Source organism: Equus caballus, chromosome 2, assembly GCF_041296265.1.
Source record: "Equus caballus isolate H_3958 breed thoroughbred chromosome 2, TB-T2T, whole genome shotgun sequence".
NCBI lineage: Eukaryota > Metazoa > Chordata > Mammalia > Perissodactyla > Equidae > Equus > Equus caballus.
In genome coordinates, this window is record NC_091685.1 from 81621432 (window position 1) to 81648982 (window position 27551).

The following is a 27551-nucleotide window of genomic DNA, read 5'->3' on the forward strand; positions in this document are numbered from 1 at the left end:
GATTTTTTCACTGTGCAAGCTTTCTACACAAAGTGCCTAAAATCACATCACTGTATAAATCATAAAGCTGACTCTTATCCTTAAACGCTGAAATTATAGTCTAGCCTTCACCAGGGAAATTGAGCATACTCAAAATTTTGTAGCTAACAATACAAAGTAGTAAATAATTTCTGAGTTCTATTTCTTAGGTGGCTTGAAAAAAACAATTAGACATTAGACTTTGAATGAGGGTAGGGGTGAGACATGGAACAGCACACATAAAAAAGTAGAACATCACGTGGGTTAATGCTCGCTTGAGGAAGTGTAGATAAATTACAGGCCACTTGACCCACACTATAAACACCCTGAGGACTGGTTTCTTGCTTATTTTTTTTAAGATTTTATTTTTTCCTTTTTCTCCCCAAAGCCCCCGGTACATAGTTGTATATTCTTAGTTGTGTGGGTCCTTCTAGTTGTGGCATGTGGGACGCCGCCTCAGCGTGGCCCGACGAGTGGGTACCGTGTCCATGCCCAGGATTCGAACCGCTGGAGCACTGGGCCGCCTGCAGTGGAGTGCGCGAACCCAACCACTCGGCTACGAGGCCGGCCCCTCTTGCTTATTTTTTTTGTAGTCCTCATTTAGTATAATACCTTGCAACACATTTCAAAAACTTTTGAAAAAATTTAACACTACCTAAAAACATTTTCTTATTTAAATGCTTAAAATTATGAAGGGAAAAGATTCTAGTAGCTCAGAGACCAGAGAAACAACTATTTGTTGTCAATATCTATGAACTGGATCTGCAAACAAAAAGTAAATACAGCTCTAGACATAAAAATGTGATTATGAAACGTTGCAATTGTATTCACAGTAAAAGAGTTTACCTACATAGTAAAAGATTTGCTTTAATAAAATATTATGACTTCAGAGAAGAAAACTAACAAATGAGAGCTTCTCTATGAGACAAAACTAATGAATGAGAGCTTCGTTAATCTATGTAAGGTGATTGAATTTCCTCGTTTTAAAAGCTTATTTTCTTTTTTTTAAATATACTTTTGTGTTTTTTTTGCAGGGAAAGATTCACCCTGAGCTAACATCTGTTGTCAATATTCCTCTTTTTCTTTCTTTTTTGTTTTCCTCCCCAAAGCCTCAGTGCATGGTTCTATATCCTAGTTGTAAGTCCTTCTAGTTCTTCTATGTGAGCCGCGGCCAGCCATGGCAACTGACAGATGAGTAGCGTGGTTCTGGGAAGGGGAAATAAACCTGGGCCACCGAGGTAAGGACAGTGCCGAACTTTAACCACTAAACCATCAGGGCTGGTTCTAAAAACTTATTTTCTTTCTGATCACTAAAGTAATTTTATTTTCATTGGAGTGAATGTGAAAACAACATATAAGCAATAAAGAGAAATTTTAAAAATCTCGTAATTCTACCACTCTGTTTAGTTATTTTCTAATAGCAATGCTTTTGTATATTTCAAAACTATAATTCCTCTTCAACTAGGAAGTACTCACAGCAGAGAGAAATGATTGACATGGCATGCAGCTTGTTCTCAGACCTGATGTAAGGTCGCATGCAAATGACAAAGATGTTTCCGAAGCATGTAACTGCAGATACAACCCAGACGAAGACTCTCTGAATAATGCTCGCCAAGAGATTCTCTAGGGATGAGATTCCATCCGTGTTTGGTTTACAGCTGCGAACATGTGGTGCATATCTACAATACTGGAATTTCTTAAAATATCTGATGCACAAAGAGAAAGTGAAATAAGATTTTAAATTTAACTCAGTGTCACTATACATTAATATTTATTTTCTACATTTTCGCAGTAGAAAGAAAATGTCTTATATGTAGGATGCAGACGAATGTCAAACGTTAGGGATCCAGAAGCTTTAAACTTGTTTAATTCTCATTAACTTGATTTTACTGTAAAAGAATGTGTGGGTGAGAACAATGAATAGGCATAATGAATATACCAGTGTTAGACATGTCTTCGAATACAGTCATGTGCTGCATAATGAGTTTTCTGTCAACAAGGGACTACACATATGATGGCGGTCCCATCAGATTATAATAGAGCTGAAAAATTTCTATTACCCAATGACGTAGCCATCATAATGTAGCACAACGCCTTACTCATGTGTTTGTGGTGATGCTGGTGTAAATGACCTATTGCACTGCCAGTCATATAAAAATATAGGACATACAATTATGTACAGTACATAATACATGATAATAAACACTATGTTACTGGTTTATGTATTTACTATTCTATATTCTTAATCATTATTTTAGATCTCTTCTACTCCTTTTACTTAAAAAAAGTTTACTGTAAAAGACTATGCCATGTTATGCCAGCAACAGCCTGCTACATCTTGTGTTTACCACCTCTCTTTATTGCATTATTTTCTCTTGTGCTTGATTTAAGTACACTCTGATGTTTGCACAATGACACATTTGCCCAACGACACATTTCTCAGAATGTATCCTTGCCGTTAAGCAATGCACGACTGTATAAATAAACTGTTAGCATGGGATCAAAGGAATCCATCCAAGGAAACTTTTACTGGGTTTTTAGTATTTGGCATATGTAAATACACTGTTACACGGCTCTTATTGTTGCTGCAACTGATCTTGCTTTTAACCTCAGGAGAAGAGTGAAGTGCTTTCTCCTCTGTGTTTCCATGGCTTTTCTATTATAGAAGTTATTATGTATCTATAATTACTTCTTAACATGCCTTCCTCTTACATTAGATTTTGGTAAGTAATAAAGTGTTCAGTAAATATTTGTTGAGTGAATTCTTTCACCAATAGAGAGACTCCCTCCCCTTTTGATAAAGACACCATCTGGTTAATCAATAATTACTACTATTTTACCGGCAACACCAACACCATTTATTGAGCATCTTCTAGGTACCAGGAATAAATTCTCAAATGAACTCCATGAGGTAGGTATTAGTATCACCATAGGAGGAGATGAATCTTTAATAGAGGCAAATTATTTGCTAGGAAATTTTCTAATAAATGTAGTAATTGAGATTCAAATTAGATCTATTTATCTCTAAAGCCATGTACTCTGGCAAAAAATATGAATGATCTTCATAGTGTAAAGAGGTGTAGTAATACAAGATAAAAGCTCGGCAATTACAGGATATTGTCCTGTTGATTAACTCCTGCTGCCCAGATGCCTAGGTCTGCCATGGTTTCTGCCCAGTTCAAGTCTGTTCCTTGGAGTTTGTGAGCTTCGCCATTTCCTTTCAATAAAATCTTTTGTTTAATTTAGTCAGAGTGTTGTGTAGAACCAAGGAAACTTTTATAAGCATTCTCTCTAAGGAATTATAAAGAACAAAAGTAGAGTGTACTGTGTTAGACTTAAAATATAAGCAAGATCACAGAGTGGTGGTGGCTGACTCAACACTTTCTAGATTATTGAGAATTAATTACCCTGGAGGTCATTCTAATACCTGCTATAGGATTGCATTCAATTAAAGAAAATGTTTCTAAAGCATGTAATCGATGGTACAATGAGACACACTGTTAGAATAAAAGATTTTTCAAAGTTTCTGTCTTATCCGTACACACTTGCTCCAATCGTGCCCTGACCTTGGGGCAATTTTCACTAAGGAGGATTTCTCCTTACCTTCCTCCATTTACAGGAATTATTTATTTATAATTATCTTATGTTGTTTATCTAAATTCCTACTTCTTCTGGTAGCGCTTACACCATGTGTACAAATTACTAGCTCATTAGGCAAACATCAAAGTGTATAAATGGTAACAGAGCTGAGGAGAACTTACAGGACTCAGTGGGTTCCCTCCACACTCGTGTTCTCTGACGTTCAAAAGCTCTCCTTTGATTTTACCAAACCATGGAAAACTAAAAGTAATCCTGCCCAGTATAAACACTTTAAGAGTTAATTATTGTTTAGGCAAATCAGTCAGTAGAAAATGTTAATAGATTGGCTGCATTGGGTATGGATGTATTAGCACAATAGGTGTGGACACATAAAAATTTAAAATCAAGGTGAAGAACAAGAAAAATATCTGCTTACATGTGAGAGAGATTCATAAGAGGTCTAAACATCCTTTGTTGGATATTTGAAATTTCAATTCCTTCTAGGCTGCTAAAAATATCAAATTAATTGTCAAAATAACATATATTATACAGGGTATAATAAAATGAGTTTTTGTGAAGGACAATTTAATAAAATGCTGTTAGTTAATACTTATTCTGAACCAAACATTCATACTCAGCCTGCTCTAGGTACTTCCTCAATTTCTTTTGTATTCTGTTATTTATACATATATATCTCCCCTGTTTGAAATTTTTAGATCCTCATAGATCATGGCACAATGCTTTGTGCACAGTAACTACTCAATAAATATTTGTGGAATAAAGGAACAAGCATTATCCTTTAGACAATATTACAGTAGCAGAGGAGTTTTACATTTTTGAAATTTTTCTAATAATTTTTAAATATGTTTTTCTAATAAAATGCCATTTTACTGAGGGAACATTTAAATGAACTGAAGCTTATCTTTTTAAGGCAATTATTAGATCCTAAAAGAATTTTTTTGTATGTGTGTGTTGTGCAAGTAAAGATTTATATAATCTATAATATTCCATCTTGGAGTAAAGATGGCTATAATGAATTCTTAGATATCCAGTGCTAATGGAGGAATGAACATGCATAGATGCCTTCAGAAGATCAAAGCAAACAATCCAATATAAGCTCCTGGTGATTATAGGAAAACATAAAATGATTCATCATTATCTAATTTTTAGTTTATAAACATGTAAGATAAAGCTAATAGCTGTTTGTTTATAGTCCAGCAAGCACTCATCTTATATGTTTTTGTGGAACTTAATTAATATCCTGGGAATAAAGCTTCCGATTTGAAATATTCCATAAATCTTATTTTATAGAATTTATTAGCTAGTAATATATAAATAAAAATTTTATCATAAAACTATCCCCACAGGTGTATACTTACAGAGACTTGAGTTTGACAAGGTGATCAAATTGGTTTTCTTGAATTTTCTGGATTGGATTATAGGAAAGATTCCTGTTTTTTTAAAAAAAGCAACAGTAGGTCACTTCTAGAAACTGCTTGAGTAAAGAGAAAGTATGTCTGTTGACTTTGGGTTACTTTTAAACATTAGCAACAAAAGTACAGTAACAACACTTGCCTCACAGGGTTCATTGGACATTTAAATGAATTAATGGAGATAAAACACTTAGAACAATGCCTAGCTGTTAGTAAGGACTCTATGATTGTGTTCATGATAGAGAGAGAGGGAAGACAACATGGGCATAAAGGTGGAGTTGTCAAGAAATGGCTCCCACCAGAGAAGTGGTAGGGTACCCAGAGAGAAATCACACCTACTTCACATGCCTAGGAGCAGAGGTGGTTTAAATTCTCTTAAAAAATCTCATTTAGTCACAATTTGAATTAATGGAGTCACATTGAATACTTTTTACAATAAATCTTATGTCAAAGGTGGCATATTGTACTAGGGATTTGTGAAGCATTAAATGAAAAGTAGAAGGCTAGAGCTAAGAACAAAGACACATAGAACAGTGACAGTACATGTGAATTTAAACAGAGAAAATTTCAGAATCTTTGTAAAACAACACCTTGAAACAAGAATCATTGGTTAAAAGGAGCTTCTCAGGGCAAGATCTCTCTTTAAGAAATTTATTCTAGATTAGACCATTAGTTAGGTGGGTGAGGGAGGAGTTGTTGGAGGGTGGTAATTACAGGAAGCAGGAAAGAGAGGAAGAATGACAATAAAAAATGAATTGTATAAAAGAAACAAAGTGGACTCAACAATCTAGGAATGGAAGAGAACTATCTTAACATAATAAAGGCCATATGTGAAAGCCCACAGCTAACGTCATATTCAACAGTAAAAGACCTAGAGCCTTTCTTCTAAAATCAATACTAAGACAGGGATGCCTGCTTTCACCACTTCTATTCAACGTAGTACTGAAAGTCCTAGCCAGAGTAATTAGGCAAGAAAAAGAAATAAAAGGCATTCAAATTGGAAAGGAAGACAAAATTATCTCTGTTCACTGATGACACAATCTCACGCGTAGAAAATCTTTAAGATTTCATGCACACACACACAAAACTGTTAGAACTAATAAACAAATTCAGCAAAGTTTCCAAATACAAAAGCAACACACAAAAATCAAATTCATTTCTATACACTAACAATGAACAATCTGAAAAAAAAAAGGAAATTGATTCCATTTTATGATGGTATCAAAAGAAAAAAATACTTGGGAGTAAACTAAAGGTGAAAGACTTGTACTTTGAAAACAAAATGCTGCTGAAAGAAATTAAAGAACACAATAAATGGAAAGACATTCTGTGTTTACAGATTGGCAGACTTAATATCAATAAGATGTCAATACTACAGATTCTATGTGTCAATACTACAAAGCAATCTACAGATTCAGTGCAATCTCTATTAAAGTCCCAATGATATTTTTTGCTGAAATAGGAAAATCTATCCTAAAATTTATATGGAATCTCAAGGGAGCCTAAATTGCTAAAACAATCTTGAAAAAGAAGAACAAATTTGGAGGTCTCACACTTCCTGAATTTAAAACTTACTATAAAGCTACAGTAATCAAAACTGTGTGGTACTGGCATAAAGACAGACATGTAGACCAATGGAATAGGAGAGAGAACTCAGGAATAAATTCTTGTTTATATGGTCAAATAATTTTCAACAAAGGTGTCAAGACCATTCAATGGGGAAAGGACAGTCTCTTCAACAAACGGTGCTGGGAAAACCAGATAGATATCCACATGCAAAAAAATGAACTTAGACCCTTAGCTTAAACTATGTACAAAATTAACTCAAAATAGATTGAAGACCTAAATATAAAAGCTAAAACTATAACACTGTTAGAATAAAACATAGGGGAAAATCTTCATGACATTGGTTTAGGCAATGATTTCTTGTATATGACACCAAAAGCACAGGCAACAACAGAAAAAATTGAAAGATTGGGCTACATCTAAATTAAAAACTTTTTTGCATTGAAGAACACTATCAACAGAGTGAAAAGACAACCTGAAGAATGGGAGAAAATATTTGAAAATCATATATTTAAAAAGGATTTAATATCTAAAATATATGAAGACAAAAATATATAAAATATATATAAAAATATAATGTAAAATATATTATATATATAATAAAATATATACAAAAATATGTAAAAACAAACAACCCAATTAAAAAATGGGCAAAAGACTAGACATTCTCAAAGAAGATATACAAATGATTAATAAGCCCGTGAAAAAGATGCTCAACATCATTAAACATTAGGGAAATGCAAATCAAAAACACAATGAGATACCATTTCATATCCATTAGCGTGTCTATTACCAAAAAAACAGAAAATGAGTGTTGTCGAAGATGTAAAGAAATTGGGATCCTTGTGCACTTCTGGTGGGAATGCAAAATGATGTAGCTGTTATGGAAAGCAGTATGGTATTTCCTCAAAAAATTAAAAATAGAATTACTGTATGATCCAGCAATTTTACTTCTGGGGCTATACACCAAAAAAGAATTGAAAGCAAGATCTCAAACAGATATTTGTACACCCATATTCATAGCAGTGCCACTCCAATAGTTGAAAGGTAGAAGCAACCCAAGTGTTCATCAATGAATGAATGAATAAACACAATGTAGTATATACAGACAGTGGATTATGATTTAGAATAATATTTCAATTAATTATTAATAATTTATAATATATATTTATATTTAAATAATGTATACTTATATTTATATATTTTATAATTTATATATTATTTTATATATTTTATTATATGTTATATCATATTTTATATATAAATATCTATATATATTTTATATATTAATATATAATATAGTTACATATGTATTATATATTATATAATATAAATAATATATAATATAAAATATTTTGACTTATAATATAAAATTTATATAATATTTATATAATATAAAATATGTAAAATGAATAATTAAAAATAAATAAATATTAATAATTAATTGAAATAATATTATTATTCAGGATAATAATATTCAGAAATTCTGACACATGCTACAACATGGATGAAGCTTGAAGACATTATGCTAAGGGAAATAAGCCAGTCAGAATAGGACAAAGATTGAGTGATTCCACCTATATAGTGTACCTAGGGTAGTCACATTCATAGAGACAGAACATGGAGTGGGGGATGCTGGTGTGCGCAGGGATGATGGAGAGTTATTGCTTAATACGTATGGAGTTTCAGTTTGGGAAGATGAGAAAGTTGTAGAGATGGATGATGGGTGATGGTTGCACAACAATGTGAATGTACTTAATGTCACTGAACTGTACACTTAAAAATTGTTGAAATGGTAAATTTTATGTTACGTATATTCTATCACAATTTAAAAAATAAATGAAATGACAAAATTAATATCAGTCTTACAATTGTGAGAGCTCCTTTAGATCCTTAAATACATTCGGTGAAAGATTTTCAATCTTATTACTTCCTAAATCCCTAGGGAAATAAATGCAAACATGTTATATTATTTCTTCAGACTTTATTCATTAATCTGTAACTTATTAGGAAACTATTATACAACTTTTTAACAATGCTATTAATGAGTTATATTAATTACCAGAAGTCTAAATTTTTTAAAAAGGGAGTGAAATGGCAAAAGACAATAATATTTTGTCCCCTTCCATCACTCACTCAGAGACAAATACTTGATGGTATTTACAAGAAGTTTTCGCATATTGAAGTATGTGGGGTAACTTCTGGCTCAAAACCCATTCGGCTGCAGCTAAAGCCTTACGTATGGCCTATCAGACACATATTGCTTTAACCACTATAGAATGCACTCTCTTAAGAATGCATACTTCCCCTTCTACATCTTATTGGTAATGCCCTATTGATAATGCCCCTATTAGTCCCTTTCTCGACATCAGGGTCATATTGACCTGCTAATTTGTAACTGAATGCCTCTTTGGAACTTTGATGAATATATGTCCTGAGCATGTTTAATGTATGTTCTTTGTTCTAAAAAGGTATAAGAATGTACTGAAAACATACTTCTCCAGATAATTTTCTTCCTTTGTGGAAACTGTCTTCTCAGGTTATAATCCTCACCTTGGCTCAAGTAAAATTCACCTTATCTCTCTTACTTATAGAATGGTTATTGGTTATTTTGCATCAACAGTATTTGATCTGGTTCTAACAATACAATTTTCTAATTCAATTAATATGTGTGTTGTGCCCCTTTTTCCTTTCCCTCCTTCTCTCTTTTCCTTCTTTCCTTTCTTCCATGTTAGAGGAGGATTAAGGTTTGGAGCCTTAATTTTTTCTTTTGCTTGGGTTCACTATGATTTTCAAATGGAAGTGGATTATTTCAGATGTAAGTTTCTTTCACAGCTGGTATACACAGGATCTCATACATTCCTGGGGCAGGATATTTTGCGTGTTTCCTTATGTATATATGGAGGTTGGGCTGCCTAGTATGGTATGACCTTGTAGCTTAGCAGTAAGAAGGTTTTTGACAGTAGCAGCTATTGTGGTAGTTTTGACAGTGGCAGCTCTCATGAGAAAAGCCTCAGATTCTTCTAAACGAGATAGTGTTTCAATAGGCTTGAGTTCTCCAATGTGATCAAGAGATACTAAGAGAAAACCTAACCTCTTTCCCTATCCATCTCCAAATCCTCTTAGATGCCACAGGGAGAGTTAGGAGAATAGACCTATTTGTTATGTAAATTGGAGTGTTTATAAGTCAAAAGTTAGATTGTTCAACTTTGAAGGGCAGGATAGTTTTAGACTGAGTTTTTTTCGTTTTTTTTTTTTAAAGATTGGCACCTGAGCTAACAACTGTTGCCAATCTTTCTTTTTTTTTTCCGCTTTTTCTCCCCAAATCCCCCCAGTACATACTTGTATATTTTTTAGTGTGGGTCCTTCTAGTTGTGACATGTGGGACACTCCTGAGCGTGGCCTGATGAGCCTAGGGCCAGTGAAGCAGAGCGCATGAACTTAACCACTCAGCCATGGGGCCGGTCCCTAGACTGAGTTTTTAAAACTAAAAATAAGTAGCTAATATAACCTAATACGTATTATAAATGTCTTTGCTGTAAATGTTTTATTTTCATATTGCAAACTGAACTTTGAGATTATTTTTGTTATTTACATATTTATACGTGAATTGTCTAAGATAGATTGTTCTGATTTGACAATCACAGGAATCTTTCTAAAATTTCATCCCTTTCTTGAAATCCTTCAATAGCTCCCTGTTGCCTAGAAGATAAAATCAAAACTGTTTAGTGTATCATAAAATATCATTAATTATCTAAATATCTAGCCACTCTATCTTTCCAGCTTCATTTCCTACCGCTTTCTACTCAGTCACAATGACTTTCACCATGGCCTGAATGCACTTCAGTGTTCTAACCTTCATGTTTTTGCCTGGGTGCTTCCTTCTGCCTGTAATAAGATTTTCTTCTTGTCCTGGTGAATTTCTATTTGTCCTTCAAGATTCTGCTCAAATGTCACTCCCCTGTGACCAGAGAGGTTAGGCATTCTTTTGTCTGTTCTCTCATATACTCCTTGTGCACACTTCTATCACAGTGATACCGGCTCAACACAAGGTTGACATAAGGGAAGCCAAATCACAGCAAAGAAACCATATTGTAACTTTGAATGACCTCTGATTAACTACACAGCTGGACATGCACTCTCCAGGAGATATACATGCTCTGTAGATTTTACGGCCCCTCTCAGCTACAATAAGTTGATAACTTTGTCCTTTTGAGTTCCTTAGGAATGTGATAACCCCTGGTCATTATCATGACCCCTATGCTGATAGAGACCATCTATGACAAGTGAAAGATCAGTGTATAGGATGTTGCTCCGATCTCTGATGCATATCCAGTAAAATAAAAGATTACAGGAACTAAGACCAGATGTCTGCCCCACCATCTGCAGACCAGATGCCTCCCCTGTCTGGAGGCCTGCCCCCTATATAACTGGCTTGTAGTCATTGTTGTGTAAGTTGGTTCTTTTGGACATTAGTTAGCCATCTTCCTCTTTGCTAGCAAGCCGTAATAAAACCCTTTCTCTCCTACACCTTGCCTCTTGACTATTGGCATGTTTTGTGATGGGCAGATGACCCCCCCTGCCTTGGGTGGGAACAGTAGCGCATATGATACATACATCATGCATAACGTTATATTGAAACTATTTCTGTACGTATGTGCTTCCCTTCTGAAGGCTGTGAGTTCTTTGAGTAAGAGAACTATACCTATTCATCTTGGGTTATCCAGTTTCTAGCTTAGTTTTAGTTTTAGCTATTCTTTCTATCCCCAATTAGAAGACTATTAACAGACGAATCTGTCTGTTTCACATTTAGGTAAAAGAGGGAGCACAATTTCAGTTCCTTGTATGAGAAGCCAAGTAAAATATTGGTCATATTAGCAAGGTGATGTGAAAAACAGATTTAGAGTAGTCCACTAGCATATTAAAACTCCAAATGTCACATTCAATAGTTTCTGGTGGGAGCGCTGGTTTTGGCTGTTGGAGATAATTCTGACATATGGTTCTTACAGCATGAATCGCGTAATGGCCTAGATCCTAAGTGACACGTAAAAGGACCATTTTCTCAGTTTCTGTTTAGGAAAGTTGGTCTAAACTTAACTGGACTCCAGGTCCATTTCTGAATTCGCTGAGGAAACACATTATCACCTAGAGTAGTTGATGTTAAAAGCACAAGTTAAATCAAGCACGTGGCAAAGATTTCCTGCCACCAGAGCTACTTAAAGTCTACTGTGACAAGTGAATCCTGATTGCTGCCAATTTATTTGCCCTCATTAACTCTTTTGGTGTGATCAAGCCTGAGGCGGCACAGAGTATAGTCAATCCTCTTTCAAAAGGAGATTCATCCTCTTATTTTAGATCTAAACCCAGCCATTTAAAACCATCACCTCTTAGAAACCATGCCATTTTTATCCTTGTAAATCTGATTTTTCAGGCCAGTGGTTAATATGGGATAAGGCAGGCTTTAGGTAAAACTAATTATTGGCCTTCATTACCTTCTCTGTAGTTATTGTTGCCCTTTTCTTTACCCCTGAACCTGGATTAGCACTGGTTATGGACTAAGCTGTTTGTGTTCCATGTTCACTGCTGGTTACTGATACTTGCGTAAAACCTGTACCTTACCACCACCAAGAAGGTTAGAATTTGGAGGAATTGCCTTCTTATATTCAGAGAGTAGTTGCAAGTAGGATAACACAAGGAAAACTATGGACCCCTAGACTAACTTGTATTTTGATGGCTAGATAATACCTTTGGATCACCTGCGTGAACCTTTCCCTACTAATGAGAATAAAATAATTTCCTATATGCTGACGATATGGTTCAATTGCCAGATACCAGGAATTGTTAAAACAGATGCTTGGTTCTAAGGTCTCTTGAGATTTTTTCACACATTTTCTGAATGATTGGTACTGCCTACCGAAAAATGTTTGAGGTTAATGGTTACAGAAAAAATGCTGCAGTTTCAATGGCTGGTTTATTAAATGTTTCAGAGCAGAAAGCAGGATTGTTTCTTGAGGAGTGTTCCTGCTTGTGACATATGTATTCCCTCCACTTATTTCAGTACACAGGTAAGGTGTCCAGAGAAACATTCTAGTTATATTCCTTAATTTTTATGGTAAAGTTCTAATAAATCAATGGCCAGCCCAGCTAATTGTCAAAACACGTAGATCTGTCCACAGTCTATATTCTTCCCAGAAACACAAAATCGAACAAGTTGCTAGTCCAAACTTTAGAAAAACCCAATTGATAAAATTAATACTAAAAAAATAAAAAATTCTTTGAGGAACATGCACTTCATCCATTGTTCTACATACATTTTATTGTTACAATAAGTCACTATGTACTTGGACCACAAGGTTTTGGTTCATCACAGAGTTGTCTTAATGCTCTTTGGAATTGTGTCATTTATCTTAAAAAGGGACATTATAAGTAGTTGTCAACTTCTCTCCCTCTTCTGTTATCATAGGTTGGAATGTTATCCAAGGAAGTATCCAATTTCCTTATAAATCCAAGATTATCCTTTGGTTTTAGAACCAGCAAACTGGTGTCTTTTTACCCTTATGGTCTCTGAATCCTAACCCCCTAGGAAACTTAAAGACAAATTTTCTGTCCCTCACTAGCAGAGGGACAGAGGGATGTAGGATGTATTTTATAGATTACTTTTACCCTGACTTTATTTTTTCTCTGCAGCTATATTTCCTTTATCTCACTTTTCTCAAATATTTATTATATGTTTTTTCTTTTATGTGTATTTTTGTAAGCTATCAGGATTCCTTTGTGGCTCAGGGTGTATATAAATAATGCTAGGTAAAGAGAAAAGAAATATTCCTTAAATGTATAAAAGCACATATGTGAAACAACTATGAACTAAAACAGTGGAAAGGAAGTTCTTATCAATATATGTTTAATCAAACTTACAATTCATCTAGTTTCTGGAGAGGTGCAAAAGTGTTCTCATTTAGCTGATTAATTTTGTTTTTCCTCATTACCCTGAAAGTAAAACAAAAATATGTTGTAGCTTCTTGAGGTAACTGATAAATGTGCTATTAGAGAGGAGATTAACAGCCTGCAAAAGCACAGATAATTATACATAGTGCATTTTTCACACCAAGATATTTTGAAGTCGTATGATAAATTACCCAATCTAATTTTAATCTTAAATTTCCCAAATCCTTTAATGACGATAAAAATAAAATATTATTCAAAATTTTAAGTGAAATAGAAAAGAGAAATAGTGAAAACCTCAACTCTTGAGAACAGAGACTAAGTATCATACAACCCAGAGCACAGGAAGATGTTTTTGAGTTGCCTCTTCAGTCTGTGTAGCACGTCTGTCTAACAAATACCCCCGACACGATATCACTCACTCATACACATTTGGTAGTTGATGTGATTTAGGGTGGAGTTGCCTAAGAAGTCTAATCTAAATTGGACCAATTCAGATTATCTCTAGTTTGGGATGTTGAATCAGACTTTCACTCTCGACAATTCATTTCTGCGCTAAAGTCACGTGTTATGAGCAAGCATAAAGGACTAACTCATAGAAAAGTCTTAAAGGATTTCCAATTCTTTAAACATTGTGTGACATGTCTGGAAGTTGGCCTTGTACCATCCTTAAATATTTATTTCCTCCCAGCACTCCAAACCATTACTACATTTTCCCAATATCCCTGGACCAGAAAAGCACAAGCCCTTGCCAAGAGGAAACTCACAAATGATTTCTTCATCCAAAGGTTCCTTTGAAAACAAATACAAGTAGAATAGAAAAGAAGTTCTAAGTTTTTTGGCTATCTACTTGGTATATGTCCTTTAGGCGCAATTTGATTTCCTTTGGGTAATTAGTGTGAACTGTTTTGCACGACTGATACAGAGCATCCTGCATCTGAAGACTGCGGAACTCTCTGCAGAAGAGTTCACATATTTCAGTGGCTTTGAACCTATTGCAGTGGGGGGCATAATTGGAGAAAAATTATTGTTGTATCCATGGTAGCTATTGCACTGCCTAAACAAAGGGGTCCTATGTGTTCTAGTATAATGGTTTTCAAACTTTTCCCATGTTAACCTATAGTAAAAAAAATGCATTTTACATTGGGACATAAAATACACCCACACAACCTAAGATTCATGAAACAATACATTATCTCAATTGCACTCTGATATTTTTATTCAATTTAGCTAAATTCCATTTCATTTAAAAAATGCTAGTCAGGGCATACTACATTGCTTTTATTACTCACTTGTGAGTTGCAACCCACAGTTTGAAAAATACTGTTCTGGAAAAATAAACTGTGAATGAGGCGGCTGTATTTTTATATTGAAGGAAGGCCCAGCATCCTTCACTTTTGTGGAAGAGACAATGGAAATTTAAAATAGGCCAGGGAAGGGGCCGGCCCTGTGGCCGAGTGGTTAAATTCGAGTGCTCTGCTGCGGGGGCCCAGGGTTTCTCCGCTTCAGATCCTGGGTGCAGACATGGCACTGCTTGTCAGGCCATGTTGAGGTGGCGTCCCATGTGCCACAAACAAAAGGACCTACAACTAGAATATACAACTATGTACTAGGGGGCTCTGGGGAGAAGAATCAAAAAAAAAAAAAAAAAAAAAATAGGCCAGAGAGGCATAAAGAGAAATTACACTCAGTAATATTCTAAGGCTTATCCTGGTGACCACAATTATATACTCAGGGGTGCGGACATTCCGCAGATTTTTTCTTTCACTTTGATTGTAATTAGATTTTTTCCCACAATCTTTACAGTAGTAATTTGAAAAGGGCAAACATTCTTATAGATTAGGACTTTACCTTAGTGTTTTTCAAGTTGAGATCCAAGGACAGATTCTAGGCGGTCCATGGGAATTTCTTTCCAATAAAATGGGTATTATTTAAGTTTGAGAAAAACAGGTCTTAGCTGATACAGTGCCACTGTGACGGTTCATATATGGTATGAATCTGTGGTTACCCTTTGTTTGAACTTCAATAATTTTGCCCACATGCTTTGATTTCAAAAAACTTCAAGTCAAGAGCGAACACTTGCCTTAATGACTATGCATGTTTATGCTAGCTTCTGTTCACATAAATGATTCATTTTGTTTATAAAGAGGTATAACATTATTTGAAAAGGATAGAACATTACTTACAAAACAGTTAAATTACTGCAGGAAATAAAAGTCAAATTTCTCAAATTATGAAAATGGTTGCCTTCAAAGTCCCTGGAACACAAAGATAAAAGATAAGGCTAAATTTTAATCATAGACAGAAATAAATTGATTGAGAATTACTTGCTTTCTAATAAAATCTTTTTTCACATACTGTTTATTTCATATAGATTCTTACATACAGCCACACACGTAATAGCTGAAATTATATATATAATGTTTCTTTTTCTGGGTCAAAAGTAAAAAACTTTTGAGTCACATCTGTATCATGTGTTCATATGGGCACATATGTCATCCTGAGAAATATGAAGAGAATGAGAAGTCAAAGTGAAAACCTTTGTTATGGTAAATACTTACCTTACTAACAGATATTTACAAGAGAACTGTATCAAGCATCTGTCCAGAGTTACTGATGGCATTTCTCTAAGCAGTGTGATCCTGTTTTGCTAGAGCCTGCAGAAGATTCTGTTATTGCTGCAGAAGCTGCTACTGCCAAAACAACATTTAGCCTCTACCTCTCTTGCCTAAAGTCTCCCCAGAAAAAATTCTCAATAGCCTTTTACCACTGAGAACACCCTTGTTTGCTTTATTATATTGCCACAAAGGCCAGTGCAGAGGGAGATCCTCAGGCCGTCCTTGGGTTTCCACTCCCAATTCAGGGAGATGCATCTAGACCCCGCTTGAGCCCCCAGGCTGTGAGATGCTCCATCATTAATAGGAGTCTGGGCTGAGCAGCAAAATTAGTCAGAAAATTTATGTTTTATTGTCTCTTCTCCGTGGTTATCATGAAGGTATTCTTTTATTGACTCTCTTTTATCGTATCGTTAGGTTTATGGTGGAAGTTTGTAGAACAGAGAGTTAGCTGAGGTTAAAAATTTACTTTCAAAAGTAAACGCTGGTCCTTAAATCTACTCAGTCTACCCCAACACTTAGATTACTGGTCACCATACAATATAGAGCTATTCAGGAATAGTAATGACTAAAATATATGAGCTGAACCGTGAAACAGCTACTAAAATCTGTAAGGGAAACATGGGTATCATTAACAGAAGTGTCTATGTTCTACTGGCTAGACTACATCTGAGATAACTCAGTTTTATTTTGGGCACTGCAATAAAAATAGACGTCAACAAATCAAAGTATATCTGGAAGATCTGGATGTAAAGAGTCTGGAAGTCAAGTCAGTTGAAGAAAAGGATGTATTTATAACAGAGAAGAGCAAAATAAGAGAGATATTTGAAGCCAGGCTGTGGAAGATATCATAGGGTTTTTCTGTTTGCATCAGATTGCAAAATTAGATTTACTGGTTGAAGGCCCCGAAACATTTCAAATTTAAGTTCACAATCTATGGTGTTCAGAGAATAAGCCTTTTATCATTACAGATATTTAGCAGAGGCAATATACCATAACTCAAGAATTTTGTAGGCAGAATTTATGTACAACGTGGAATATTGTGTGAAAATCTTAAATCTTGATCGTGCTTCTAAAGAAAAATTTCTATTATTCTATTGCATTGAAAACTAAGCACTTATAATAGCACTACTTTTTTTGGTCATTAGGGTTGGCCAAGGTTTTTGACGTCTCATAATGAATGTTGTCAATGACAGAGACTGACCATTTCCTTTTCCTGTTTTATTGCTTTTACCATGAATCTACCACCAGGTGGTGATGCTCTCTTAAGCCTCGCAAAATATCCTTTGGTGAGTTGATCTTCTTTTCTTATTGGCTACTTATGTAACTTTTTTCTATTAAGCTAGCAAAATATTTAAGTTAGTATTAACTTATTAATTTGTAAAAATCAGTAAGAGGCGCACATCAAGGCATAAATTAGGGACTTTGGGTTAAATTGTTAGTTTTGTTTAATTTTAAGTTTATTTTAACCTTGAGTTATAAATTTGCTTAGGCTTTCTTCCTAAAATAAGAGACTTTATTCCTTGATACGCTGGGATCTGGTCTGCTGCATATGTATTAGCTGAGGCGTACAAATTTGCTTCTTGTTCCCCAGCCCTCAGCTTTAAGGGAGCCGACAAGGGCTGTTTCTCTTATTTCATGTCTAGACCACTTTTCCAACTTAATGAGCCTCTGAACCTAACCATTTTATTTTTCCCTTTATACACGGCAGAACTGCTGAAAATGAAAATTTTGTTCTTGGATCCAAAGAAGGATAATAACAAAAACCAAAACACCAATAATCGACTAGCCTGTCCCTTCTCAACTTCCTCTCTTATCCCCTAGTGGCATTCTAACTGCACAAACCTGCTTAGTCACTACTCCCTCCCCTGCCTTTTGAACATTTATGGCCCCTATTTCACAGAGAAAATTGAGGTGATCAAGGAGGGAAAAAGCCCTTGACTTTCTGCCCGACATCTATAAACTTACCTGTGTGTGCACCTGGTCTCCTTCTAGTCTCAGAGGAGGAGATGACCCTTCTCCTGCTTTAGGCTAGTCCCTCCAGCTGTTTTCTCGAGTTTGGTTTGTGTATGTGTATGTCCTAAAATCTATGGTCCATTTCGGTGAACGTTCTTTGGGCACTCTTTGTTTTCAGGTGCATATCTATTTGGATTAGACGCAGGTACGTATAACAGAGACCCAACTATAACAGCATAACGACACAAGAATTTTTTTGGCAAAAGAAAAATAATCTAGAGTTAGGTAGTCCAGGGCTAGCATGGTAGGTTTACAAAGTTGTTAGAGACCCAAGATCTTTCATATTCGCCGTTCACATGTCCTTGTCTTCAGGGTCCAAGACGATGCTCAAGCTCAGCCATCATATCCATTGTTTTCTGGATAGGGACGAAAAGGAAGGATGTGCCTTTTTCTCTTTAAAAAGATTTCTCAGAAGTTCCAAACGATACTTCATCTTCCGCCTCACTGCTTGGAGCTTAGTCATGTGGCTGTGTCTAGATGCGGGGAGGTCTGGGAATGTAGTATTTCAGCCGGGCACATTGCTGTCCCAAATAAATCAGTTCCGATATTGAGAAGGGACACTGCAGTTTGATATACATCAATTAGAGTCAACATTAATTATGTTAGTTCTCCATATGTTTTACTTGTTCTTTCATGGATTGAGAGAAGTAGATTATTATCTCTTATTGTGTATGTATGTTTTCCCTTTTGTATGGGTGCTATACGAATCTATTTGGTACATATATATCTTTCATTGGAAATTGCACACTGATAGCATTTAAATGTTCTTTCCTGTGTTTCTTAATGCAAATTGCTCAGAATTCTACCCACTTACATAAAAAATATGACACCTGCTTTTTTTTAGTTTGCATCTGTGTGCATACTTTTGACCAGTCTTTTATTTTTAATCTTTCTTAGCCATTTAGTTATAGTTGCATTATTTTGTAAATAGTACTGAGTTAGGTTTTGCCTTGCAAGCCAATTTGAAAATCTTATTTTCTTTTTAATAAGTAAGTTTAGCCCACTTATGTTTATTCATATAACAAATATATCTGACTTTAGTCTGCTATTTAAAAATATTATATGATTTTATAAGTTAAAAAAACTTTCAATAAATGTTTTTAAAATTTTTTTATAATATTTAGAAAGGTTTATATATTCTATTGGGTACCTTTATAATTAAAACTTTACCCAATATACTATAGTTCTCTTTCCTAGAGAATGACAATACTTACTAATTTCCTTTTATAAGGAGTGATGTAATTAGTATATATTGTCTTCCTTTCTGCTTTTCTCTCTCCCACCATATGATTTTGATCAGTTATATACTTTAAAATAATGTTCACCTTAGGAACATCAAATATCTACATGTTGGTGGATTTGTTGGTTTTAAATGTCATTTCTTGACTCCTAGCTATTTTTCTTTGTAGTTCTATGGTTTTCACTTTACTCATTTTGAAACTGCATACTCAATTAAGATTATGATGTATTCTTGCTGAATTGACTCCCTCATCATTATGTGATCTCTCTCTTTATCCTTGGTGATAGTGTCTGTTCTGAAGTCTATTTTTTCTAATATTAACAGAGCCCCTCCAGCTTTTTTAAAAAAAAATTGGTGTTGCATTTCTTATCTTTGTTTCACAGTATGTAATATCTCTATTTTCTCTGGTTGCCTTAAGGTTTTTTCTTTATCTTTGGTTTTCAGCAGTTTGACTATGATCTGTCAGGTTTTTTTTTTCTACTTCTGCTTGGGTTTTCCTGAGGTTCTTGATATCTGGTTTGCTGTGTTATATTAATTTTAGAAAATTCATCATTATCCCTTCAGATATTTCTTCTGTCCTCTTCTCCCTCTTGTTTTTTTCTGCGATTCCATTTACACCTTTGTTAGACAATTTTATATTATCTTACAATTTTTGAATTCTCTGTTCTGTCTTTATTTTGCTGTCCTTTCTCTTTTTGATTCAAACTGAAAGCTTTCTATTGACCCATCTTCAAGGTCATTGATTCTTTCCTCCACTGTGTTCTGTCTGCTGCTAAGCCTCTTGAAGTAATTCTTTGATTCTCTTTAACAGCTTCCATCTCTGCTGACATTTCCCATGTCCTTGTGTATATATTGTCCACCTTTTCCATGATATCATTTAGCTTATTAATCATAAGTATTTTAATTTCCCTGTTTGGTAGTTGTAACATTTGAGTTATCTCTGGTTCTGGCGCTGTTGATGGCTTTCTAATTTGACAACAGATCTTTTTTTTCTTGCTCTTTCAGGGGTGGAGATTTTTCTGTGTTGCTGTCCCCCTTTCCCCAGAAGCCAAACTTGCATGACAGTTTCTTGCCCCAACCCAAGTGAGCACTACCCACCGCATGTAACAGTGCAGATCCTGGGCTCAAGAGGTTTTTCTGCCCTTACCCCTGGAGCAGAGTGCTTTTGCTTCCACCCCTCCTTTGGAAGCAGTGGCTCTGTGCCTGGTCCCTGGCTGTGGGAGGGTTTTCTGTCACTCTCCCAGTGGCTTGAAGCTTCTGCTTCATAAGCAGAAAGAGTCTAGGGAAGAAGGTGGGCTTTTGTGCCTGTGTGCCACCAAAGAGGACTGTCTCTGGTTTCCTTGCCTGCTCCTGGTTTTTCTTGTGAGCTCCGGAGGCCAGTGGAAAAGAGCTGACTCCCCTGAGTATGAGGTTCCCAGTTATTCTAAGGTGCTACACTAGCCCGCACTTGATCTTTATAAGTTGACTAAAATTTAAGCAGTTTTCTTTGTACCTGCACTATGACAGCCAACTCTTCGCCCTGTGCTCTGCCAAAGTGACGTACTGTATATGTCTCATCTCTCACAGCCACTCCTTAGAATTCCATTTACTTGGTTGCCTTATGACTGTAGCTCTCTGATGGGCTTGAGAATGAAAATCATGATTTTTTAGATTATAAAGTTGTTTCTCATTGGTAGAGAGGGAGCAATATTGTCTTGTGGCTTTCTGTAGCCCAAGCAAAACGTTGTTGGAATGGAATTGTAATATATGTACTCTTCTGTGACTTTTTCTTTATACTTCATATGATGTTCTTGAAATTGAGCCATGTTGTTTGAAGTAGTTCTAGTTCATTCATTTTCACTGCTGTGTGTGTGTATCACATTTTATTTTTCCACCCATTTTTTTTGTGAGGAGGATTGGCCCTGAGCTAACATTTGTTGCCAATCTTCCTCTTTTTGCTTGAGGAATATTGTTGCTGAGCTAACATCTGGGCCCATCTTCTTCTATTTTTTATCTGGGACGCCCCCACAGTATGGCTTGATGAGCGGTGCAGAGGTCTGCCCCTGGGATCTGAACCTGGGAACACCAAGCTGCTGAGGCAGAGTGTGAAAATGGAAGCACTACGCCTCTGGGCTGGCCCCCCCCACCCTTTCTACGTCTTCCAGTACCTTGCTCCATAATGTATCCTCATTGTTTTCTATATTTTCAGATTCTTCATGTTAGCTGCCTCTGCCCATGTATAAACTTGCTTAGTCTCATCTCACAATAAAAGTTTACTTTACTCTCTTGACCTTTAGTTCACCTTTGGCTATTGCCCCATCTGTTCATATGCTTATTTAATACTTATTTAAATTTCCCAACTTTTATTGTGGTGTTTACAGTTTTTTAAATTCCTTTGAAAGAACTATATTAAAGGTTTTAATCTGTTGTCTGTCATCTATCTTGCAAACATATTATCCTGGGCTGTCAAACATCTTTTTATTTTATGTGTGTTTTTCCACTAAATCAGAGTTAAAATTTTTTTTTTTGCCAACACATTTATCAAATTTTCTAGTTTATACTTGCTAAATGAAAGTTCATTTGCAAGGTAAAGATATTATAATTAGTTTTAAAAGAAATGGACACTTATAAAGCAAGAATTATTATTACTGGCATTAAAATTGGGATAACATTCACTATCAGGAATGCATATGGAACGAATTGTTTTGGATAGCTGAAACTTAAAGGTGATAGTTTTACTAATGAAAGTTTAAAAAGTCCACCTCCAGTAATAAATCTTAATGATTTTTATTTTTATCTGAAATGTAGATTTGGCTGCCTTTTTAAAAGCAAAGGAAAGGTTTATTATTATATGTGCATAATATCTCTCACATTTGCTTCTAGTCTCAATGCATGAATTTTTAAATTGTTAATTTGCTTATGGAAGTATTGATCAATTTTGCTTTATTACTAAGTTTGGATGACTGAGCATGTCATAACTGTTAATGTATTCATTTGAACCAAAATTTAATTACAACAAAAGATACCGAACTTAATTTGCCCTTTCCTTAACGACTTTAGCTTGTCATCAGCAATGGTTCTGCACTGTCATACCAAGATGCTTCTTGATTTAGTAATGATTTTTGCGATGTTTGTCTTCCCCTAAATGGTTCCAAACTAGTATGTTTTGAATTACTGTATTTTCTTTTTTTTTTTTTGTGAGGAAGTTTGGCCCTGAGCTGACATCTATTGCCAATCTTCCTCTTTTTGCTTGAGAAAGATTGTTGCTGAGCTAACATCTGTGCCAGTCTTCCTCTATTTTGTAGTTGGGATGATGCCACAGCTTGGCTTGATGAGCAGTGCTGGATGTGTGCCCAGGATCCGAACCCATGAACCCCAGGTCGCCAAAGCAGAACACGTGAACTTAACCACTATGCCACTGGGCTGGCCCCACTATGTCTGCTTTTTATAGCATTTCTCACTCCTCCTTTATTATCAGGTTGATAGTTACCACTTCTCACTAAAATCAACATTTCTGACTCTAACTTTCCCCACTTTTAATCTGCTGTGCACCTGGAAATTAAACAACAAAACTTTTGAGAATTTCCCACAAAATAAGAGATGGAAGGAGTTTTCATATGATATCATATATGTAGTTTATTGAGTAAACTTTTTATTAGTTATTTTGGTTATTTATTTCTTCATTTTTACCTGTATTTAATTTAATTTAATTTTTTTGCTGGGAAAGATTCGACCTGAGCTAACATCCATTGCCAATCTTCCTCTCTTTCTCTCTTTTTTTTTCCTTTCCAAAGCCCCAGTGCATAGCAGTATATTCTAGTTGTAAGTCCTTCTGGTTCTTCTATGTGAGCTGCCACCACAGCATGGCTACTGACAGATGAGTGGTGTGGTTCCGTGCCTGGGAACAGAACCTGGGCCACCAAATCGACTGAAGCATGCTGGACTTTAACCACTAGGCCATCAGGGCTGGCTCTTACCTGTATTTTAAACAGGCAAATTTACTGCATAATTGAGTTCTGAATAGGTAGAGTGATACTTATCACCACAAGCAAAGCTGGTACGTAACAAATCCCATGGAACGTATTCTATTGTGATTAGACATCAAAAATAAATTCTAAATATCATATTCTCATCATGCAGAATTTAAGAATGAAACTAAAGTAACTTAGTCTTTCTGTACCAAATTAATCAGTGAATAGATCCACAGGGCGAAGGGGGAGATGTTATATAGATACCATGACATCCCTCTGTCTTCCTTCTTCCTGCCTCCAAAGTATCTTTTTTTGACATGTTTTATTTTGTTGAGAGTTTAGAGGGGTTAGTTTAGATAATAGGGATGTTTAATAGCAAAATCATGCTAAAGTAGTTTGAGGAAATGTGATATGATATTAACAACCTATCGTAAAAAAACCTAATATCCAAAATGAATTAGAAATTCTTTAAGAGAAGATACAGCAACTTACAGCCAACGCAGTCTTGGCATGTGCTGACAAAGAGGTTTATCAGGCAAACAGGTGAGAACATTATCCATCAGTGCTCTGAAAAAGAAGAGAAACAAAAGCAGTCACATTGTTCTTGTTATTTTCCCAACTAACGTCGAACAGGGTATTATCATTATTCTTATAAAACCATGAAAATTTATTCTTAGTTGCCTTCTTTCTCTAATTTTTAAATTTCTAATTTTTCCTGTAGGTCTTGTTGTATTTAAGTGCTTGTCAGTAATAAAATTCAACAAATGATAGCTAATATATGGAGGGAGCAGTAATGTTAGTAACTGAAAAAAAGCTTGAAACTTTCAATAGTGGTTGATTAGTGAAATAGTGAAAAGGAGGTGATTTTAAATGAATGCTATTTTTCCTTACCAAGATTAATATTGGGCAGTAATAGTGTGCTTAAGAACATTTCAATAAAATCTGATAGTAAGGCTGTATTCAGTTTTGATAGGCTGACATTCTAGAAGACAGATCTTATGAAATTGCTGGAACTACAAAATAGCCTCATAGATTATGATTAAGAGATGGTTTTTACTTGAAAAGGACTCTTTAGGGTTTTAGCAATTCCACATTTAATGCTGTTAAACTGAAAGCAGTCATTTTTATTAATACCTTTCTCTCAATTGAAATATTTGCTTTAATGTTTCATACTTACAAGAGAATAAGAGAATTCAGTCCATAAAACGTTAGTGGAGAAATTCGACTGAGGTGATTATCTTCAATTATCCTGCCAGCCAGAAGAAAAACATTGATTCACTTCTATAATTTTAGAAAATAGAAAGTAATATTATAAAATGCCACATAAATTAAACATACAGCCATTCTAGTCTGTGGAGATCTTCAAAAACACCCGGCTTCAAGAAGGTTATTCTGTTATGACTGAGATACCTGAAAAAGGAGGAAGGACTATAATAAATTTATCCCTTCTTGGTATCTTACAATAAGGAAAAGAAAAGCAATAATCATCCATGTTAAACTTTCTTATATACTATTCTCATCATGCCGTTTCCCTGCCTTTGATTCTCTGAAAGTTCTTTATCACTTACCTTTCCATGTCTAGCTTTTAATTTCCCCTTAATTAATAATTAATTAGTCACTATTTGTGAATTCATTTATTCATCACATTCTTTTGAGTACCTACCCAATGCGCTGTACTAGGTATATCATCCCTTCTTTGAGGGGTTTTGAATCTAGAAGGAAGACCGCATGTGAACAGGGTAGCAGAGCAACATGGGGAGAAGAGAGAAGTGTATAACGTATGGCTACTCTGATGCTGCAGAGAAGAAAGCGCCTGGCTTTGCTGGGGGTGGGAACTGCAGGGCATGGAGGAGCGAGGAGACAGGAAGCTTTTACTCAAGGAGGAACCATTGAGAAGAGTCTTGGTTGAAGACACGTCATTCACAAAGCAAAGAATGAATAGGAGTTATTCTAGGCAGAGGAGATCACTTATGCAAAAGCAAGAGAGGTAAGAGAGAGTAACAAGTTCAGGGATCACCAGAAAAATCAGAGTGATCTCACCACAAAGGGGCTGTGAGGAGAGACAGGAGATGAAGTTGGGGGGCAGGCAGGGGCTTGTTCTGGAAAAAAGGACATTGCATGCCTTGCTGAAGAGTGTGACCCCGCCTTACCTACCCAACTTCACTTCTTAGTGTTCTGCAAAGTGAGCCAACTCTGTTCTTCTATTTGATCTCCTCCTCTTGCTGTGTTTATTCCTATCTCAATCTCTTTAGTGAGGCAATTCACTGCTCTGAATCTGCTGTCAGACAGTTTGATTGCTAGCTTTGGTACTTATTAATGGTATGACCTTAAGAAAGCAACTAACTTCTGAAAACTTCAGTTTTCCCAACTCTAAAATGGAGATAATATTAGTACCTACTTTATTGGGTTGTTGTAACATGTAAGGCAATGCATGTCATAAGCACTCAGTACGTATTATTGATTATAACAATATCTCATGCTTCTCACGCTAATTTCTTTTCTCTTCTTTTTCCTCTCTGCCTATGATTCTTAGGCAAGTATTAGTTCAAATTTCACATCCACTGATACATAGACCACACTGATTTCTCTCTTTTCTCTACTCTGACAGATCTTAGAGCTGACATCCTGTAAAATTTCTCCTTCCAGGGATCTTCCCTTCCCCACCAGGTTTGACTTCTGCTTAGGGGTAGCAAGGGATGGTGCCCCATACTAGAGCCACTCCCTTCCCTTCCTTGCAAACCTGGAGCCCGAGTTGGGCACAGGAAGAGGTTAAGAACAGCTTCAACACATCCCCTGAACACCTCTGGGGCTCCCTTAAAGGCCAATAAAAATCCCCCAGGTAAAGGCATTTGATCCACCCTGGTACCCTATGTTCATCTTTTAGCCAGTCCTCTTTATTTTTCAGAGCCATCCTTCACTGCTCTGGACCCAAAATAGTCACTGCTTTCAGTGAATCATAATAGCAGTTGCGGTCTGAACAACACGGTTTAGGTCTTAATTAAGTAATCTCTTTCATCATTCTCTAGTTGTTGTGTGTATGTTGGCATTGTTTCCACACCATAGACTATAAGCTTCTGGAGAGCGAAAGGCCCACTCCTCCCCAGTGGTAGCATAGTACTCTGCCTGAAATACTGAGGTGTAAGCTGCTGGAAGACAGCATGTCTGACTTATCTTTCTATGCCCTCCATGGTGTCCTGTTGAAGAACTTGCATACTATGAGGGCTAATGAATATTTATGGACAAATGAAGAGCAAGTATCTAATGGTTATCTACGAAAACCCAGAAGTATGTGACATCTTTAACACCCAAACAATAGTCCAGTGCTATGAAAAAACCATGGAACGAAATGGAAGACACTTCTAAATTTACTCTCCAGTTCTGTACTATCTTTCAAGACCTCCCTCCATATCCATTGACCATTAAACCAAGCAGATGCTGTTTAGTAAGTTTTGAATAGATTCATGGAAGGTTGGAAGGAAAGATAGTCAGGAGGCTGATGAGGATGAGTCCAACACTAACTTTGAGTATTTGCTAAGATAAAAAAGAGCAGGGATGGGATAGAAGGGACGAGGACGTGGCTAAAGTGGTTACTGTTAAGGCTTTGAGTCTCCAGTGGCCTTCTTCCATTTTGCTAGCAAATGATTAAGTGGCCCTCTTGACTCAATCTCAAACTCTGTTCCTGCCAGCCAGGAATCTGACTGGAAAGAGTTTCTTGGGTTAAGGATAAAAAGCGGGATAGGATAGGAAACAAGAGAACAGAAAAGGAAATATAGGAAGTTGTTTATTTATGTAATTTTTGATTATGTTTCCATGCAATAACTTCTTCTAGGAGGAAAGCTTTAGCTCCTTGGTAGAATTCAATGAAATGGAAATTTGAGAAAGACTATTTTAAAAATCTTTGCTCTTAACCTAATGAGATGCAACCAGTAAGGATGACTGTTATTAAAAAAAACCCCAAACAACAACAGAATCTCAGAAAATATTAAGAGTTGATGAGGATGTGGAGGAATTGTAATCATTGTGCGTTGCTGGTGGGAATGTACAGTGGTGCAGATGTGGTGGAAAACAATATGGTGGTTCCTCAAAAAATCAAACATAGAATTGCTATCTGACCCAGCAATTCTACCTCTGGGTATATATACAAAAGAACTGAATGCAAAGACTCAAACATACATCTGTATACCAGTGTTCA

General features: G+C 35.7%; 1 protein-coding gene across 9 annotated transcripts in view; it reads right to left on the reverse strand.

The window, feature by feature from the left end:
- Window positions 1-27551, reverse strand: part of RXFP1 (relaxin family peptide receptor 1) — a 109425-nt gene that overhangs the window by 7054 nt on the left and 74820 nt on the right. For 4 of the 9 annotated variants that reach the window (XM_070261445.1, XM_023636383.2, XM_070261449.1 and 1 more), the window contains 8 exons: window positions 24698-24769; window positions 24537-24608; window positions 23852-23926; window positions 15725-15796; window positions 13512-13583; window positions 8466-8537; window positions 4977-5048; window positions 1495-1724 (listed from right to left, as the gene is read on the reverse strand). In XM_070261445.1, the coding sequence (XP_070117546.1) occupies window positions 1495-1724; window positions 4977-5048; window positions 8466-8537; window positions 13512-13583; window positions 15725-15796; window positions 23852-23926; window positions 24537-24608; window positions 24698-24769 (737 nt within the window). Of the gene's footprint in view, window positions 1-1494; window positions 1725-4033; window positions 4106-4976; window positions 5049-8465; window positions 8538-13511; window positions 13584-15724; window positions 15797-23851; window positions 23927-24536; window positions 24609-24697; window positions 24770-27551 lie in introns of all 9 variants that reach the window. The other 5 variants (XM_070261443.1, XM_014737915.3, XM_070261447.1 and 2 more) reach the window with 3 other exon arrangements.